This window comes from Lepidothrix coronata, unplaced genomic scaffold, assembly GCF_001604755.1.
Source record: "Lepidothrix coronata isolate B3197 unplaced genomic scaffold, Lepidothrix_coronata-1.0 Scaffold115, whole genome shotgun sequence".
Taxonomy (NCBI): Eukaryota; Metazoa; Chordata; class Aves; order Passeriformes; family Pipridae; genus Lepidothrix; species Lepidothrix coronata.
The window spans coordinates 1,839,184-1,857,500 of record NW_016690295.1 but is presented as its reverse complement, the minus strand read 5'-3'; the positions used below and the strand labels follow the sequence as shown (position 1 = coordinate 1,857,500).

General features: G+C 41.6%; 1 protein-coding gene across 2 annotated transcripts in view; it reads right to left on the bottom strand.

Moving 5' to 3' along the window:
* The window catches only part of FAR1 (fatty acyl-CoA reductase 1), a 36,850-nt gene extending 22,047 nt beyond the window's left edge, over positions 1–14,803 (bottom strand). Inside the window, exons 1-2 of one of the 2 annotated variants that reach the window (XM_017825022.1) lie at positions 14,732–14,803; positions 3,163–3,357 (exon numbers count right to left, since the gene is read on the bottom strand). In XM_017825022.1, the coding sequence (XP_017680511.1) occupies positions 3,163–3,351 (189 nt within the window). In that variant the 5' untranslated portion in view covers positions 3,352–3,357; positions 14,732–14,803. Of the gene's footprint in view, positions 1–3,162; positions 3,358–7,221; positions 7,241–14,731 lie in introns of those variants that run through there. The other variant, XM_017825023.1, reaches the window with a different exon arrangement.
* Between the last annotated feature and the right edge of the window lie 3,514 nt (positions 14,804–18,317).

Below are 18,317 nucleotides of genomic sequence, written 5' to 3'. Positions count from 1 at the left end.
ACCAAAAAGGAAATTGTTTCGCGGGTGAGTTAAAGGAAAAGAGGCACACAATGTTAGAATACCTGATCAAGTCTTATAAAATTGTTCAACTATTCTCACTGAAAAAAATCTCACCCATGTTATATTCCATCATAAATAACTAGGGTCTAACCATGTGGGTTAACACATGGTTCTTGCCTCATCATATTTACACTCGTTAGTATGCAAGTTTTCCTGAGCAACACAGTACTGTGGGAATAAAACACATTTGAAAGTTGTACCAAAGCAGATGCCTCTTCTCTAATTGCACAGGGGCCAATATCTTAGCAACTGCTTCAACACCAATCAACTGTATTAAAATCAGAGCAGCACCTTCTTTTTCCCCCCTCCAACCACGCAGTCACACCAAATGTAAACAGCCAAAAGACATTTCCTCACAGAAGGAAGCTAATTAATTTTAAACTATAAATTAAGCCACCTGAAGGTGCAGTTTCACAACATTTAGGGCAATATAAGTTTATACGGCAACCAAACAGACTGGTCCTTCCCTTAACTTTTTTACTTTTGCATTGCTTCTCCTGCACTGGCAACAACAAGAAGCCCCATGGCTGTGTGAGCTCAGCAGCTGTGGGTCCAGCTCTTTTTCTGTGGATATATTTTCTGCCCCAACCATGGGCTAGTGCAGCTCACTGTGTGGCCACCTGAAGTAGCAGAGGTAATGCTAGAGTGAGAACACAGGACATCTCCAGTTACAGACTGCAGTTGTTGCCTGGACTTCCCAAACATGAAGCTTCACCTTATGGGACAAAGCTGCCAAGACTGCATTTAAAGCCTCAGCAATTCTTAGGGGTACAGCAAACAGTGCTTACCTGAGGGCAGGAAACTTTCTGTCATTTTGAAAAATAAGCCTGCTATGTTTTTAGTTGGAACGACAGTGCCTGCCTCCAGGGAACTGAAGTAACTGTCTGTTAACCATCTTAATGTGCTGATATGCATTATAATCAAAAAGCAGTCCCACAGATCAGCTCTTAAAGAGCCAGTTTGGTACTTTTCCTATGTCCATCACATCTGTTCCCCTTTTCAGATCCATAGTCATACATTATTCCTACACAGTTCACACTAGCACTGACACCAGTGCAAAGGAGAACCAGAAGAAACACCTAGAGCACACGCAATAGATATCTATTAGATTAATTAGATTAAAAATTAATTAGACACCTGAAGTCCAAAGGAAGTAGAAACCCCAACATTTTTTGGCTATTTGTAGCCAAAAATTTATTTCGAATATCTTGTTCACCCCTTTAGATTTTAAACTCTTCAAGAAACAGAATCTTCAAGCATCTCTAGAACACTTAATGAGTCCAATCAAATTGTGAAAAATTACAGGCAGGGCCTTCGTGACAGGACAGATCTTATTAAAATTTCCATGGTCTTCTGTGAGAATCTTAATGACATTAATGGCACCTAAACTACAGACTTTTGACCTTATTTGTCTAATCATTTGATGAAGACGGAACAAACACCTGGCCCTACCTACATCTCTGCATAGATGCAAAACACCCTCCCTCTGTGTCCTTACTTGCGGGACTCAGATGCAGGACTACCTCAAGCAGTACTTCTGCTTACCAGGACTTCTGCTGTGAACCTGCTCCAGAAGTAAGTGCTCACCAAGACTCAAACCTCATCACATTGTTATCTCAGCAGGAGCTGGTACAGACTACAAGCAGACTTGGACTCAAATTTAAAAGCCTTTCACAAGGCACAGGTTTCCTAAAAGCTACAATGAGGATTAAGTCTTACTAAAGTTTAAATCAGTCCACACTACTCCTACTCCTTTCCTTGCCCAGATACTCCCTGATTTTAATTTGGGTAATAGTGTATACAAAGAGTGGATTGAGAAATTTTTCCTTTCTCATCTCAGTTTAGTCTGGAGATCTTTTCCTTATTTCAGGACAGTGGCAAACTGAGAGATTTAAGTAGAAAAAAAGTGTGACTGAATTTAAGACAGAACCCCCCTGTAACTGATTCTGGTGTATTCTGTAACACTGCACAGGACTGCAAGCAGATGCTTTTGAGCAACGAGCTACAGTTTTGACATAGTTACAGAAAATAATTTGCTAAGGGCACAGCCATCCCCACATCTGCTGCAATCCTACCTAGTCAGAGCTGTAGAAATTCATTGCCTTACTTTAAAACAACTTACTCCTCCTAGCCCACATGCATTCATATTTTGTTACTGATTCCCTTTTAGCATCTTCTAAGCACACACTTTGTACAGGCTACATTGCATCTCAACATATTTCCTAGGCCTGAAAAATAAAACTGCTGACTCCCGTGTTCCACAAGAGAAAGATCTAGACAGAAATAAACAAACTCTGCTTTAGCAAAGTTCATGCTGGAAATCTCTCCTCTTTCTGTTCACCTTTTTCATCCTGAACACGATACTCTCTAGTAGAAAGATGGGCAACAACAATGGGTGGTTCTGCGTGTAGTAAGAATGCCCAGCCTGATATTAAGGTAATGAGTCTTTTCAGGAGCAAAGTATTTGACCCAGACTGCACAGAAAATCATTTAGATAGCCATTTTAATAGTGCCACAGCACAGCATTTCAGTGCCTTTCTAGTTGTCACAGGTTGACTAACAGAGATCCACAGATAGAATCTACTAAGACAAACATCCTTGTTCCATTTACAAACGTAAGTTCCTGTTGAGATCACGTATTCTTGCTTACTGGTAGAGCCAACATCACATTCCAGACAAAAAAATACTATGCCTCACCTTACAGAAAAGAAACCACAAAGAGTAAAAGTGATTTGATTGATATCTGGAGGGTCTCAACCCCCTCTTACAACTCCCAGCCCACCGCCTCTTGTACTTTATATTTTCTTAACAAGCAATAACACAGTTTTTTTACTTCTCAACTTTGCATTACAGCTGAACATCCTCCTCCTGAATTAAATACAGGATAATTTTCAACTACTGGCTTCGCTAGAGACTGACAGCTTGAAAGTCAGCTATAGAAGTACTGCCAGGTCTTGGATTTTATATTTCTGTTAGAACAAAAAAAAAACAACCCACTTAACAATAATAGTTTGCTTTAGACAAACTGAAGCTGTTCTCAAAATGAAATGGGAACATTATAATGAAGGACAAAAACATACTTTGTAAGCATATGACACATACCTTACAGCTGGTAATTTCTTCTATTCGTGCTTCAGGTGTCTGCCCTGCTTTGTTTCTTACCAATACATACACTGCTTTCACTTTAGGACAGGATCTCAGTAGCTTTTCCAGAAGCACTTTTCCCATGAAGCCTGTAGCTCCTGTCAGGAGGACATTCTTTCCTTCATAGAATTCAGGAACGGAAACCATTATGACCTTTACAAAAGTTAAAAACAAAAGCACGTTAAAGAATTTACAGGAGTTCAGATTTGCAGAAGATCAAAATAAACAGCACAGATGTAACCATTCAATCTCATACCTGAAAGAAATGCTTAACAGGTTGTTTTGGTTTTTTTTTTTAACCTATAGCCAGTACTAAAAGCTGTCTTTTTTCATCACATTCCAAAATACTCCCACGGGGTCACTACAGTCATTCCAGATAGTCTTGTAAACTGCTCCTGTTAACAACATTTTAAGAAATGAGATGCCCACTGAGTCAGGCAAATGGCTCAACTTTAATCTATTTTTACCTCTATGTGCAGGGTCCTTTACCACTGCAAGTGGCTGCTCCATGTAAACTAAAGGTCGTATCATTAAAACGCAACCACAAGTAGACACTTCAAATATGATGACAGAAAACGGGGAGCCAGGGATCTCAACTGCTGGCCCTGGAATTTTGACTGTGTCAGCAGAGTCCCCTGTCAGTGTTAGGCTGAGCCTTACTGCAAAATTATACTAGGCCAGAGAGAAGGTTGGTATGAAATCTGGTGGTTTTATACTGATTACAGAAACCCCTATACAGTTTCACAGATAGAGTTTTCCAACTTTTTCATCAGTTAAGTCTGTTGGGTTTTCTTGTCCCCAAATAAGTCATTAGAATTCTCACACAAACTAAGATTTGAGTTAGCTACAAATACACCTTCTAATAAAATGAAGGGCAAGGGATTGTTTCAAATCCAGCATACAGCCCAAAAGTGTTGTCGGTTTAGCTTCAATTAGGAAGTTAACTACAAGAATTATGATTTCTTTCCTGTCCCTTAATCAACCTCTTGAAAATTAAGTTTGAATCTAGATAATAGAAACTGATATACCTTCTGAGGGCAAATACAGTGATATTTCTCACAATAATATGGTCTTTGGACCATGACCTTTGGGATCTCTAGGACTCATTCTGTGTCATTCCTTTAAGTTTGATACACTGACATCTTTACTGTAACTCTTTACCAGCTTACTTTTACTGTAGAAGACTGTAGTATATGGATACAATCCCACCATGTTTTACCCATCTTTCTAATTAGACTTATAAAAATACTGAGCTGGATGTCTAATTATAATCCTCCTCTATAGCAGTTCCCCAAAGTGTTACGACCAAAACACCACCAAAAGAGACAGATTCAATAAAATCATGGTACTAAAAAAAAACCCAACAAAAATGAGTCTCTTTGAACACAGATGGAGCGTTTCTTGAGCAAATAAGAATTACAACACCGAATACCTAAGCAGGATGAGAGCCTTCACCTACCACCCAAGAATAAAGGTGCAACTTCTAAATACACTCAGTTCTTTTGAAACAGCAGATTACTGCAAGCAGGGACTTATCAGGCAATACACAAGATGTATGTTAGGAGTGAATAACAGGCTTAATTTGTACTGTTTGCCTGAAAAAGTAAGTAAATACTTTTGGAACACCTGTCAGGGATCTGTCATATTAAAGCAACTGTGCTCTGCTTTTCATGTGATTGTATCACAAGTGTCTGAACAAGTCCTAAATGATCACTTGCTAAAAATGAGTTACTACCTGCACAAGTCCTAGTTTCACCAGCCTGGATGTAAGTCTTAAGTCCAAATCTTATTTTGACCCTCTTTTTTGACAAGGTTACTAGTGAAGCATCTAATAATTGCTAAGGGGATACAGCAGCAAGTTTAGAGCTGAACAAGCCCTACTATTTCTACTGGCCACAGTATAGCATCCAAAACTGCTTCTTTGAAGGCTGACAAGACTGAAAGAAGTGGGTGAAGGAAAAAAGCTATTTATATTAAACCACTTTTGCCACACAGTTAAGAGATTTTAATGCAAATTTGAAAGCACACCTCCTGCCACAAGCATGGAGAGCAAGTCACAGCAGGCTTATGAGTCATTCTTTCCTGTTCTGGGTAAGATACAGGTCACAACTAATGCTCTCTACTATTCAAGTATGTCTTCCCCATAACTTTTGTTTTTCTAGTCTTTGCATACACCACTCAACTCCTAAAAATCTGCATGATTGTTCCCGTATACAGGATATGATTTCAGTTCCCTCAAAGAGGGAGGAGAAAACTCATGCAATCGCTACTGCAGTCATTTCATCACCAAGATTTGGTTTTATTACAGTTCCTCATAATCTTCTCACCAATTTACCTAACTAGCCATAATTAGTATTTTTTACCCCTTAAGACTCTAGGACAGTATCAAATACCATCCATTCACCCATCCCTCCTCAAAAGAAGACTTAATCCTACTTCTGACATAATGCCATATCCTCAGTCTGCAGACCTGGTCACATGGTCAGACAATCTTTGGCTACTTACACACAGGAACCTTGCTACAACACCCAGGACAAGGGCTGTGGTCCAACATCTGTCTCTAAAACCCAAAGCAATGAAAAGTAATGCTGCCAGGAGAAGTATCTGTGCTGTTACAGTCCAGCTTTTTAGGTAACAGAAAAACTTGACGATATTTAGGGTCATATGATGTAAAGAAAACTGGAAGCTAGAATAGACCAGAAAGTTTCAGTTATTTCTGACCATACTCCTTTGAGTACGAAGCTGATATCAGATCAAAAATAATTCTGTTATTCCCCTGAAACTCTTACAGAACACCAGACCTACAAAACTTTGACATCCAGAGCTATGGTGAAGCATAATGATGAAATGGGTTCATTTAAAAAATCACAAGCATACATAAATACTCACATTCACACTTGAGAGGCAGCATCACTTCTACATTTGCAGGCTAATATTCTACCTTTTTGTTTTAAGGATTGAGAAATCTTTCCTTTGAGAAAGTCTCAACCCCCTTTCCCTTTACCCTGTTCTCTTGACAACTAGACTTTATTCTGTTCTCTGACAACTACTCCAGTAGACTTTATTCATACCAATTTTCCACATTGAATTTGCCTCCTATTTCCATTCCTCTAGAAGATTCTAGCTAGAAAACAGAATTGGTGACCTTTTCCAGAAGCACACATTGCTGCCAATGTTACAGCAATAAACACTGGGATGGTGAGGGAACTGCCTAGAAGCACCAAATTGGAATTCAGGTTAAATACCACACATGGAATCTAGGTACAAACAATCTAAGTCTGAAACCAGCAGCCTATGTTTTGCTCTGTTAGAAAGAAAGTTTATCTCAACCACAGGGAAAGAAGAGAATGTTCCCATTCTCCACCTACCTTTCCCTGCCTTCTCCAAGAATGCATCTCCATGTGCCAGTTAGCATAGCATTGCTGGCAACTCCTCATTTCAAACTCAGGAGGGACTTACCCCACAGACAGAGCATATTACCTGCAATACCTCTTAAAGTTCTTTTGGCAGCAAATTATAGAAAAACTATATAATAATTCTGTCATTAAATAAAACATTCAAGAAACACATGTGGTTCCTATTGGAAATTTAGTTTGGCCTCTAACACCTTAACAAGATGGAGTAGGTGCAGAAAAAAATAACTCTCTTGCAAGATAACACAGCAAAACCAAATTTAACATTGTAAGGTTGTTAAGTGTCAGCAGTCACTGTATCTATTTTTGAGTACAATTTGGTTTATGTTTACAATAGCTGAATTATACTGTTAACCAGCAATACATTGTCACCAGTTATCCAATCACTTGCTAACAGCTACCACATCTTCAAACACAGACAGACAACTTCTACCAAAGACAAAATTGTCTAATGCACACTTTGGAATATCTAAACCCCCATGTCACAGATACTTTGAGCTAACAGAAAATAAGAGTCAAGAAAAAAAAGAAATGTGACAGTTGGAAGGATTAATAAGAGATCTGTAAAGGATTCTTGCTCTAGAACAGAAATTATCAAAATTACCGGATTATTCGTAGGTATAAACAGCCTTTGGTAGAAGAAACTTATGTTAAGCTGCTACAGAGCACCTGCTGCCAGGATTCTTCTGAATGCACAGGTTCAGGGCTAAACCCTCGGTGACACCTCGAAGATTATTCTTATGTGAAGGGTGCTGTCCTTTGATAAATCAAGAGCTCATAAGCACTTCAGTATTAAAAAAAAAAAAAAAAAAAAAAACCAAACCAACACTCCAGGATCCTAGCCAACATTCCCCATCTTGTAAAAAATTCTCATGTCCAGGGCTGAGCAAGTGCTATTATGGAGCAAACAACAGCAGCTCTGTTTGCCTCCAGAGCTACTGCAGCAATATTTAACTCACAGCTTCAGAGGGCTCTGACTCTCAAAACAAGGACGATTCTGTTTTTAACAGGATAATGATCAATTCTCAGATTTGCCCCAACACAGATCAAGATGCTTAAAGCTGTGCTTTCCAAGTGCCAGGAAGGCCTGCTGCAGTTCCACTGAATGTTTAAATGCTAAATCCAGCAACTAGAGCGTGTGCATGTGTGTCCTTGTTAGAGATTAAATGGTCTGTCTTCTACTTTATCACTGACAAACATTAGGTCAACAACATGCTCCCTCCAAATTCAATCCTATTGAGATTATCACTCACAGGAAACAGAAAATGTGCATTTCCCAACCTCTCAAACGTCAGCAACAAGCCACAAGGTTCTGCAAAAATACAGCCCAACAAACCAACTTCCCCCTTCCCTCTGACAGTTTGAACCCAGTAGTAGCAGCAGTACAGCAGAAAAGGGTCTAAAAGTAAAGTGGTAAAAGCATTTTGCTTATGTACATTCAGAAGATGAAATCCATCCAGACACCAAATCTGAATGCACCAAGTATTTTTAAACACCACATACACACACGTGAGACAAAAATCATTACAGAAGTCCCTCATATAGAGCTCCAATTGCCACATTGTAAGGACACTACAGCAAGCCAAAAAAAAAATAAATCTGTAGGAACTGGAGAGATTCAGCCAACAAAGGAAGTAATATTTAACTCATCTAAACAAGGTTACTGCCAGAAAGACAAGTCTGGGTCATGTCATATCATATCATCATGTCTCATTACATTTGGTGCCTTGTTTCCACAAAAGTAAATCAATGAATGCTATCAGCAGAATGTCCACATTTTCTACCACCACGAGGCCCAATGACCTGCCCTATCTCACCAATACCTACCCAGCATATCACCAAAGGATCACAGTCTGTTTGTCTTCATGGTCCAAGGTTACATCCATTGGGAAACCTTATCTGTGAAAGATACTGATCTAAAAGTAGAGACTGAAATGATGAAACTGATTATTTCCTGTTGTAAACTGCTTTTGGTACAAGTTAACCTTACAGCATACCTATTTCAAACCTCACAATCACGTGGAAGTCTTGGGATTCTTCCCGTAGCTAGCAGAAAGACAAGCTTTACCCATGATTTAGACTTCACCAACAATCTTATCTATACTCTGCAAGGTCACTTTCTTTCCTAGCTGTAAGCCACGGTGCCCTGCGGGACAAACCTGCCAAGAAAATTTAACATACCCCCAGGAGCTGGAAAACACATGTCCAGGTTTGGAAGCTAATTAGAACAACTGAGTTTTGAAGAACTATCAAAATGGGCCCACTAATTTAACATCAGCAAGCCAGTCTTTGGCTTACACCTGGTAGTATGCCAGACCTTAAGTGTCTCACTACACACTGTCCAGAAAACAGCATGGGTGGATCCAGAGTAATATTAAGTTCTCTATAAACAAGTGAAACACAACAAAACTAAATCAGTCTGAAAGACTATACTGTGTAATCACAACTGCAGTAAAAATCCCACCAGAAAACCCAAGGCTGTATGTAGAATACAGCAAACTTGAGGCTGACACTCCATATATGAAGAGAGTGTGTGAAAAATAACAAGGCATCTCAAAGCAGTTGAACATCTTCAAAATTGAAGACTCTAAGGAGACTTGCCTACTAAGGATGCAGAGATTTGTCCACTGTAAATCATTTGTCTAATGAAACACAGTACCAGTTAGAGTAACCAAGCTAGTTAGTCAAAGTTTACATAATTGAGTGTATAGACCTATGTTCAAAAATAAAGTAGACTTGCTTTCCAAAAGCAATTTTCCTGACTATTCTTAACCACAGAAATATGCTAGATAGTGAAAGTTTGTCCTAGAGTGTAAGCTCCTCAAGTTACATTCCTCCTAGATATATTACTACCTCTGGAAGCATAGGCATTCAAGGTAAGGAGCATTATTACATTGACTTAGGCAAGACTTAGCTAATACTGCATATGATCTATTTAACAGCACTACAGCATATTAATATCAAAATCCAGATTGATATCAGACACAGAAGAAGTTCTGTAACTCTCCTCTAGATGACAATTACAAAACTCAAGTACAGTATTCACTCAATTGTTTTGGGAAGATGGTGAATTTGGACCAACCAACCCATGGCCACCCAATAATTTATCAGCAGAATTCAGCCCAACTCACCACTATTTCACTTAAGACACCTTGTGAAATATTTTTGAAGTCAGGGCCGTGCCCAAAATTATGAAGTCTTTAACTTCTTAATCCTTTAGTCTTACAGAGGTGAACCTAATCTCACTGTTGAGTTGATCTCAGCAGAACTCTGTCATCACAGGTGTTCAATGCATGTGGTTACACAGATATTTCTTAAACATGTGTTCACACACCTTCTTTCAGCCAAAACTCTGATTTTACTAAAAATTTCCATTCACTTATTCTTCTATTCAGAGGGATTCTGTACCAGATGACTAAGAAATTACTTCTTAGTAAGTAATCTGTTCACAAAGTACATACTACAGAAATCCCTTGTTTTGCTGTAACTGTATTTCTTTTACAGTAAGTCCTTCCTCTAAAAATGAATTAAAGTAAAAGGTTTTTACTACCCCTTTGTAATTACATTATAAGTTGATGTTTTTCTAAATTGTTTCCTGTTTGAGCTTAGTCATCAAGTGCATGTCGAAGGAAAAAAAAATAAAAATCTCTCTTTTGGCATAATTAACCTCATTTCTCCAAACTACACAGAAGGCACAGATCAGTTCAGAAATGAAGCTATTACAGGAAAGCACATACCACATAAGAACATTTACTGTACTCCATCTCCAGTTCATGTGAAAACATGTTTAACACACATGCAGAGAGACTTCAAATTCTAGGAAACCAAGAGGCACGCAGATTCAAGATTTGTTGGACAGAAGCTTTGTTCCAGACCATTTTATCTAAATTAATTAGAAATCTGCATTAGAAATCTCACTTGCACTTTTAGTTATGAAAGGATTACAAGATAAAGCCTCACTGTTTATGAGGGTAGTTGCATAAATCACAGCTCTTACTTTGCATAAATCATTACTCTGAAAGGAGAACAGAGCCTGTCTGAAGGACCTACACACAACATAATTAACAGAGCAGCACTCACAGCTGACCACATCACTCAATTCTTACTCACTGCGCTAGGAAAACAGGCCAAAGGCATCAGTTTAGTCTTCATATGAGTTTGCTGATATCCAGCCCTGGTTATCACTAGGAAAAGCCTCAGCAGCAGCAGGATTATTGCTCCAGTTGCTCCTGTGATACTGACATTTTGCAGGGAGGGGAAAGCCGAAAATCAAGTGGATGGAAGGGGGCGGGGGAACAAACACCACTCCAGCAGCTGATCAGTTTGCCAAGTTTCAGTGTTAAGAGATAAATCTTGGTAATTAAAACCCAGATTCACCTTCCTCATATTGATCAGACAGGACAAAGATAACCAACCAAAACCTGCACCTGCAATTACATTCTGTTCAGAGTTACTGTTAACAAAGCAATTACAGTCAAGGCTTTACCAAGAACAAAAAGCCCAACTCTCATTCCTCTCTTGTCTTAAATCACATATTACTGAGATAGAAGGCTTGAATCACATTTTACAATAGACATTACACAATGGATTTGAAGACCTAGTAATCAACACTTTCAGACTCCTTCCACACCCTCCCACACCATTTACAGCAAAAAAAACCCCCAAAAAATAAAACCCAGAAATCCAACATGATCAACTGAAGACCTGCAGGTAGTTTAAGGAAGATCTATGGGACAGAAACACATACACATAAAACATTACACCCCCCTAACGCATTATTTGACAGACACATGTGAATGTTTAGCATTAATTCACTATTTTCTATGAGAAAATCCTCAAATGCCCTTGATCATGCTTCACCAAATCCCGGCTTCCAGGAAAGGACACCCATAGTAAGGATGCTCACAGCTGGTGAGCTGATGGTTGGACAGCTGCAAAAAGAGTTCAGATTTTAGAACTCTTCATTAAAATTACTGCCAAGTCCTCCATAACTGTAACCAAGAACTCAATTCCTTAATGTTTAGGTGAGCCATTTCAAAATTCTTCATGTAAAACCACAGTTCAACAACATAACATCTTAACATGGTGCAATGCGATGGCTTTCCAAAGCAAGTCAATAAAGATATTTTCTCTTCCATTATGTTCCTGAAAAAATTCACAGTAATTCTTCTCAAACCTAAAAATAATTCATTTATCTAACAACTGCCCTATCAAGTTGTATTTGAAGCCTAATCACCTTTTAAAGAAAAAAAACCACACTAGTTTACCTTTTTTTTTTTTCCAACACACGTAGAACAAATCCCTACCAAAAGAGAGAAGCCCGTTTTCACAATTTTCCTATGTCTAAAAATAGCTTAAACACATAGTTATGTATGAAGTTGTACATTGCCTACCTGTCCTCCAAAAGGACAAAAGCGACCACGGATCAAACAGGATGCAGGAAGCCTCCCTCCTCCTCAGGAGAACAGAGCTATTTACTCCGCTCCTGCAGATACTGATCATTTGGATGCTGAGGGCTCCTGTCTTAACTCCTGCTTATGCTGATGGATGTCTTCTTTTGGACCTATCAATTATGCCTGTTGCACAAGAAGTGTGCAAATTTACAAACATCAAGCTGAACAATGACATGGAAAGGCTGGCGTGACGTAGTGAACACACAGCCACCAACACCAAGTGGCAGCTTAGCAACATCTACCGAGGACAGACTTCCTAACCACACCCAAAGGGAGAAAGTGGTGCATCAGTAGAGCCACCACGGCTTGAGAAAGTTTGGAGAAAGCTTAAGAGATGCAAGGAAAAGCAGTTTTATTGACAGGGTCTCACTATAAACCCTTGGTTGGAGACGCTCGGAAGAAAAGAAAAATAGCAAATAGGAACACTTAATCTATTCAGAGAGACAGTATTTGTTAGGACAGTTCACAGCTTCCAAATTTTGCAAGTGTTGAGGCTAAACAAAGCAGAGCTGGAAGACTGTATTATTGCAAGGCTTAGATTTGGCAACTGGGAGAAACATTATGGATGTCCATGATGGTACTGCCCATGCCCAGACATTAAATGTTTCCATAACACAACTCCTCCACCTACACACCAAACTAACCAAGCACAAATTCTGGTGACACTGGCTCCTTTTCAGAATCTGCTTCCTGCAGACAAGTAACAGGCAAACAATACTGAACACAGACCCTCCTCAAACACCTAATATTTTGTGACAAAAAACCCAAACACACACACAAGCCACACACACAGTTTCTGGCTGGAGAAGCCAACCAAGCCTGCAGTCACTGCAACGATACGGCCGTGTCTTCAACAACATCCAGCACCTTCTCAGGCCCCATTTCGGACTTTCCAAATGGCTGTACAACCATTTCAGTTTGTTATACATCCCCTCCAAGCTCTGCAAGCACAATGCTTGTGAAGAACCGCGAGTTCCTCCAAGACCCAGGACTCAGAAACAGGAAGAAGACAGAGGACCCTTCGCTTTGTACTGGTCAGGAGATTCAGCTTGGCCCCTCAGGAGCTAAGAGTTCCTGTGGATGAACTGATTCTCCATCTGAAGGAGAAATGTTAGCAGAGGTATTTCAAGACATCCATTACTCTAAAGACTATTATCCAAGGCAGAACCACGGCATACTGTCAGGAATTGCACTATAAATTGACACTCAATGACATGCTCTGCTCACATCTGGCTGGTAACCATCCTCTACATTTTCAAAGCCTGAGAAACACTAAGTATCAGAGGAGAAAACCTTTGCTACTACAAAAGCTAGTTTTGTTTCAGTGGCAAATTTTATTGACAATATCAGCTCCTAAGAATGGTTAAGATATCAACAGAATGAGTTATTTTTCAACCATAAAAAGGAAAAAGCATTTGTAATGTCCAAAACCTACAGCCACACTTCATTTAAAGCAACTGTCCCACTTGCTGTTAAAATTGTGCCTAATTGTGCTTTATTATATCTAAAGTCCATAAGGGAGATAAATAAAGACTAAGTACTCGCAGTAACAAGTTTCTGATCTAGATTTGTGTATTATTTTACAGTTCTGCAAACAACTAGGAGGAAAAAAACAAACCCACAAGAATGTAACCTGCAAAGTCAATATTTCCTATTCAGCTATAAGAGGTTTTGGGTGTGGAAATGGCCAAATTTTAAGCCACCTATATATGAGTGGAGGGTGACAAAGAAAAGCTGAAGAGTAAAGAATCCCAATACATAATCTCCAAATTGCTCAAATAAGATACCTTGATTAGGAAGCACAGACACGACACACAAATTGGGGAAGTTGGACGTCAAGAAATTATAGCCTGCCACATTACAGATGGATGTCACAGATAGGTAAACTCCTACACGCTCCACTTCTTGTTTAATTATTATGGAAAGAGCTATTAAAATATAAAGAAAGTTTCAGCTGCCCGAGCCACGAAGTAGGTTAAATGAAATTAAAGGCTTCTATTTTCAAGGGATTCGAGCTGGTTTCAATTACAAGCCCGCTACCAACCAGCGTTATCTGCGATTAACCACACTTTAAACTTCACTCGGGAAAAAGTCTTTTCGCGGACCCACGGGGGCTCCGAGCCCGGGGGCGCTGCGCGGGCAAAGGGTTCTCCCGGCTCTGGATGTGCCGGGCCGGGGCTGCGGGCACGGCCCGGTTCCGTTCCCTCCCACAACACTAAAGCGAGGAGAACGCTCGCTCTTCCAAGCGGGAGAGGAGCGCGTGGCCTCTCCCTGCGAGCCCGTCCTCTGCACGGGCGCCAAAGGCGGGGGGCGCCGGGGCCGCCCCGCGGGCAGGGCCGGAGCGCCGCGCCCGCCGCAGGCCCGCCCGGCGTGGCCGGGGACGGGGGCACCCCCGGCCCGGGCCCTGCGCGGGCGCACCGGAGGCTTTCGGCCTCGCCCGCGCTGGCTGAGCATCGATCACCCGGCACGGAGCCCCTCCAGCCCGGCCGCCACGGCGGCGCACCGCGGAGCTCCCCCGCCGCCCGCCCGCCCGCCTCCCTCCATCCCTCCCTCCCTCCATCCTCCATCCATCGCACCCTCCCGGAAACGCGCGGCCGCTCCCCCCACACCCCGCGAAGAGGGGAGGACGGAGGGGGCTGCCCGCGGGCCGTCGGTCGGTACCTGCTGCGGGCGGTGGCGGTGCCGCCGCGCCCCCTGCCCTGCCCTGCCCTGCCCGGCCCGGCCTGGCCCTGCCCGGCTGTGCCCGCGCGGCGCCCCCGCCGCTCCCGCTGGGCCGCTGCGCGCGCGCCCCCCCGCGCGCCCATTGGCCGCCCGCCCCGCCGCTCGCGGCACGACGGCGGCGCCGATTGGCGGGATCCCCGACAAGCCCCGCCCCCTCCCTCCTCGCTCCGCCGCGGGGGGGCCGCCCCTCCCCCTGCCGTGAGGGGAAGAAGCGGGTCCTGCGCGGCCGCCCCGCGTCCGGAACCCGGAGGGCACAAACCGGCCCGGCTTCCAAACAGCCCGAACCGCCGAACCCCGCCGACGCCGTGCGAAACAACCACGGCCTCCGTAACGGCGAGCCCGGAGGTGCCGGTTCGCACCGAGCCGCCGCTGCACTTTGATGAGCCCGGCAGCCAAAATCCGGAGGGAGGGCCCCGAGCGGCGCTACTTGTGCGGTGCCACAGAGTCACAGAGCCATCAGGGCTGGGAAAGGGCCTTTAACATCGTCACCCAGCGCTGCCGCTGCCACCCCTGAACCACCAAACCGAATGTCAATGTCACCAGATTGTTATTGACGGAAATAATTGCGCTCCACTTGCCTCACGATTTGTTGCCAAAGAGCGCTGCGGAGCAACGTGATGCCGCGATGCCAGTGGTGCCGTGCCCCGCCACCATATGCCTTTGGTTTCACAACTAAATATTGCACAGAGTGACACGCATCACCTCAACAGAAAAAAAAAAAAAAAAGGCATTCAGAAGTTAGCAAACACCCAATATAAGCTTGTGCAACCAGTGTTAATTCATATTGCTGTATGTATAAGGTGTTATGTGAGCATTGTTGTAAGCACAGTCTGCTTGTGCAAGTGCATGTTGGTTTTTCCAAATGGCTCCTGCCTGATCCAGGCCGTGAGAGTGGGAGCTGTGCACCATAGCAACTCGATAATTGTTTTATACTTACTTTTACATGTGTATTCTCATGATTTATCTACTCCATACTAGTTAAGCCTGCTACCTAAGTACTTCTTAACAGAGTACTTAGAATCACATCGCTGTAAACTCTTTATCATAACTGTTTAGAGGACAGTTTTTCACAGACTATTCCTTGGAAAATACCTGCTCGCTGAAGCAGAGACATTATCCGATCATCAGCCACATAGGAAAAACAACTCAGGCAGTGCAAAGACTTGAGTCCAAATCTCTCACATTTCTGCTGAAAGGTTTTCCTACTTTGTTGTCCACTATTACACACCAAGGTTCCTTTTTTTGTTCTGCTGAAATCCTGACATGTGGTAGGCCATACTGACCATAGGGATGAGGCATTTCCGTTTCAGATTCCCTGGTATGGAAGAGTCCATTGCAGCAGAGAGATGCAGACACAGAATTGCAGTCACTGCACATGAACTCTTATGAAAGTTTATTTTTGAAAAATCTCGAGTTGGTATATGCAAATTAAAGCTTCTCAGATCATCACAGCAATTAAATTTAGGTGCATTTTTCAGAAGTCACTTGGTAAAATGTGTCTGTGACACCGAATGGAAGTCACATGGAAGATCCTAGCAATACTTCACTGTGGGCATAGCAGTGTAGTTTGTCCAGTCTCATTTTTGAAAATAGCTAAAAATTGGTAGGGCTTTAAACCTGTCTGTAATACATATTGTATTCTCTGATCATTGTCATAGTTCATTAGTGATGTTATAATGCAGTGACAGTGGATAAACTGATGCATTCAGTGCAAATGGCTATTTTATAATAACAATTAAGCAATTTTGGTCTCAGAATTTTAAACCCAATTTCCTGGCAGAACAGGTGAAAAAGGCAAGTTATCAAGCATGTACTGCATAGGCTGAAAATATCTAATCCATGTGGTCTCTATCTGAGTGGTAAAGTACAGCACAAAAGTCCCAGACTTTCTTAATTTTTATGGATTCTATGCCCTCCATACCTCTGATGGAAAGATCACCAAGCCATCATCATACATCAAATATGTGCATTACCACAAACTGAATTAATGGCAACACAGCAAAGTACGACAGAATTATTTCAGATGCCACCAGAGCACAAAATAAATATCAAGTGTTCGGAGCACACTGTCGTTGGTTTGTGTTGATCACCAGTGCAATTTAGAGCTCTTTCAGTGAGCTCAAAACACCAACATGCTGCAATGGGCTTTTATCCAGACACTGTCTGGATCAGTCTCATAGTGCACTAAGACAAAATGTCTTGATAAAGCAGACCACCACAGGGATTCAGCAGGAGTTCACAGTGCTGTAAAACTCCTTTAGGATCTCAAAAGCCTCAGAAATCATGGGAATACTTTGAGAGATAATGATCTGATTTTTTTTTCCGGACTTTTAAAGTCACAATTAATTAATCCCTCCTAAATTATTAACGTCAGGAAAACATCATAGTGACATAGTGTCATGATGTACTTGCATTTTAATGTAGTAACATATGGTTACTTCTCAAAGAACCTACCAAACTGGTTATTCAAGGTAGCATTGTGAATTTTTCATCACAGGAAAGGGAAGATATCAACACAAATGTGGCCTAGCCTGTGAACACTGAATAAATTATTTAAAAAATCCCAAACCCACAATATAGTCTTTATTAGCCAATATTAAAAAAAAAAAAAAGTATTTGAAACTCTTACCCAGCACAAAGAGGTAGTGCAACACAAAGTTATAGAAATCTGTAGGTAAACAAGTGTAAGTGCCTGCAGGGCTAAATCTTGGTTTGTTATCCATGAGAGTACAAAACAAATACCTACATGTTCGCTATCAGGGAAAAAAAAAATAATAAAAAGGAGAGAGAAAAATCCAGTTGATATCTTTAAACTGATGAACGTTTCTAAGCAATATTAGGAAGCTATTTCATTCACAGGAACCTTCCAGAGGTTTCTGGATTGCTTCATTACATCTCTCCAATTTTAACCGAGGCAAACCATTTTCACAACTTTCTGCCTTTTATTGACCAGCTCATAGAAATGTTTGATTTTGCCCCCACTGCCTGGACTAGGTTCCCCAGTCTCCGTGCTTTGGAGATTGAAACAAGTGTCTCTGGCGAAAGTGTGAGAGGACAAGTGCCAGGCCAAAATCATGAGGGATCACTAGAAATTACAGCCATGCTACAGGAGCCAGGTGTTCCTACAGAAACTTTGTTTCTCTGTGCATAACTTCATCACTGTATACCTATATATACGCTGTATACCTATATATACCCTGTATACCTATATACACACTGTATACCTATATATATACTGTATACCTCAGAAACAGAACTGTTTTTATGCAAATGATACTTGTGTTTCCTCATTTCAGTCAGCCACGGACACATTAGGAAGGGTGCAGTGTTCTGCATAAACCAAGGCATGTATTTACCACGATCTTGTGGAGGCTTTATGGATGCTCACTTCGATTTCTTGCTGAAATGCAACCCATCTGATTAAAAGATCAGTCAAGGGAAATGTCACTTTCTGTGCTGCCACCAGAAAGGTCACAGGCATTTTCTGTTCACCAAACTTAGACTCTCGTAACGTTTCATCTGTGCT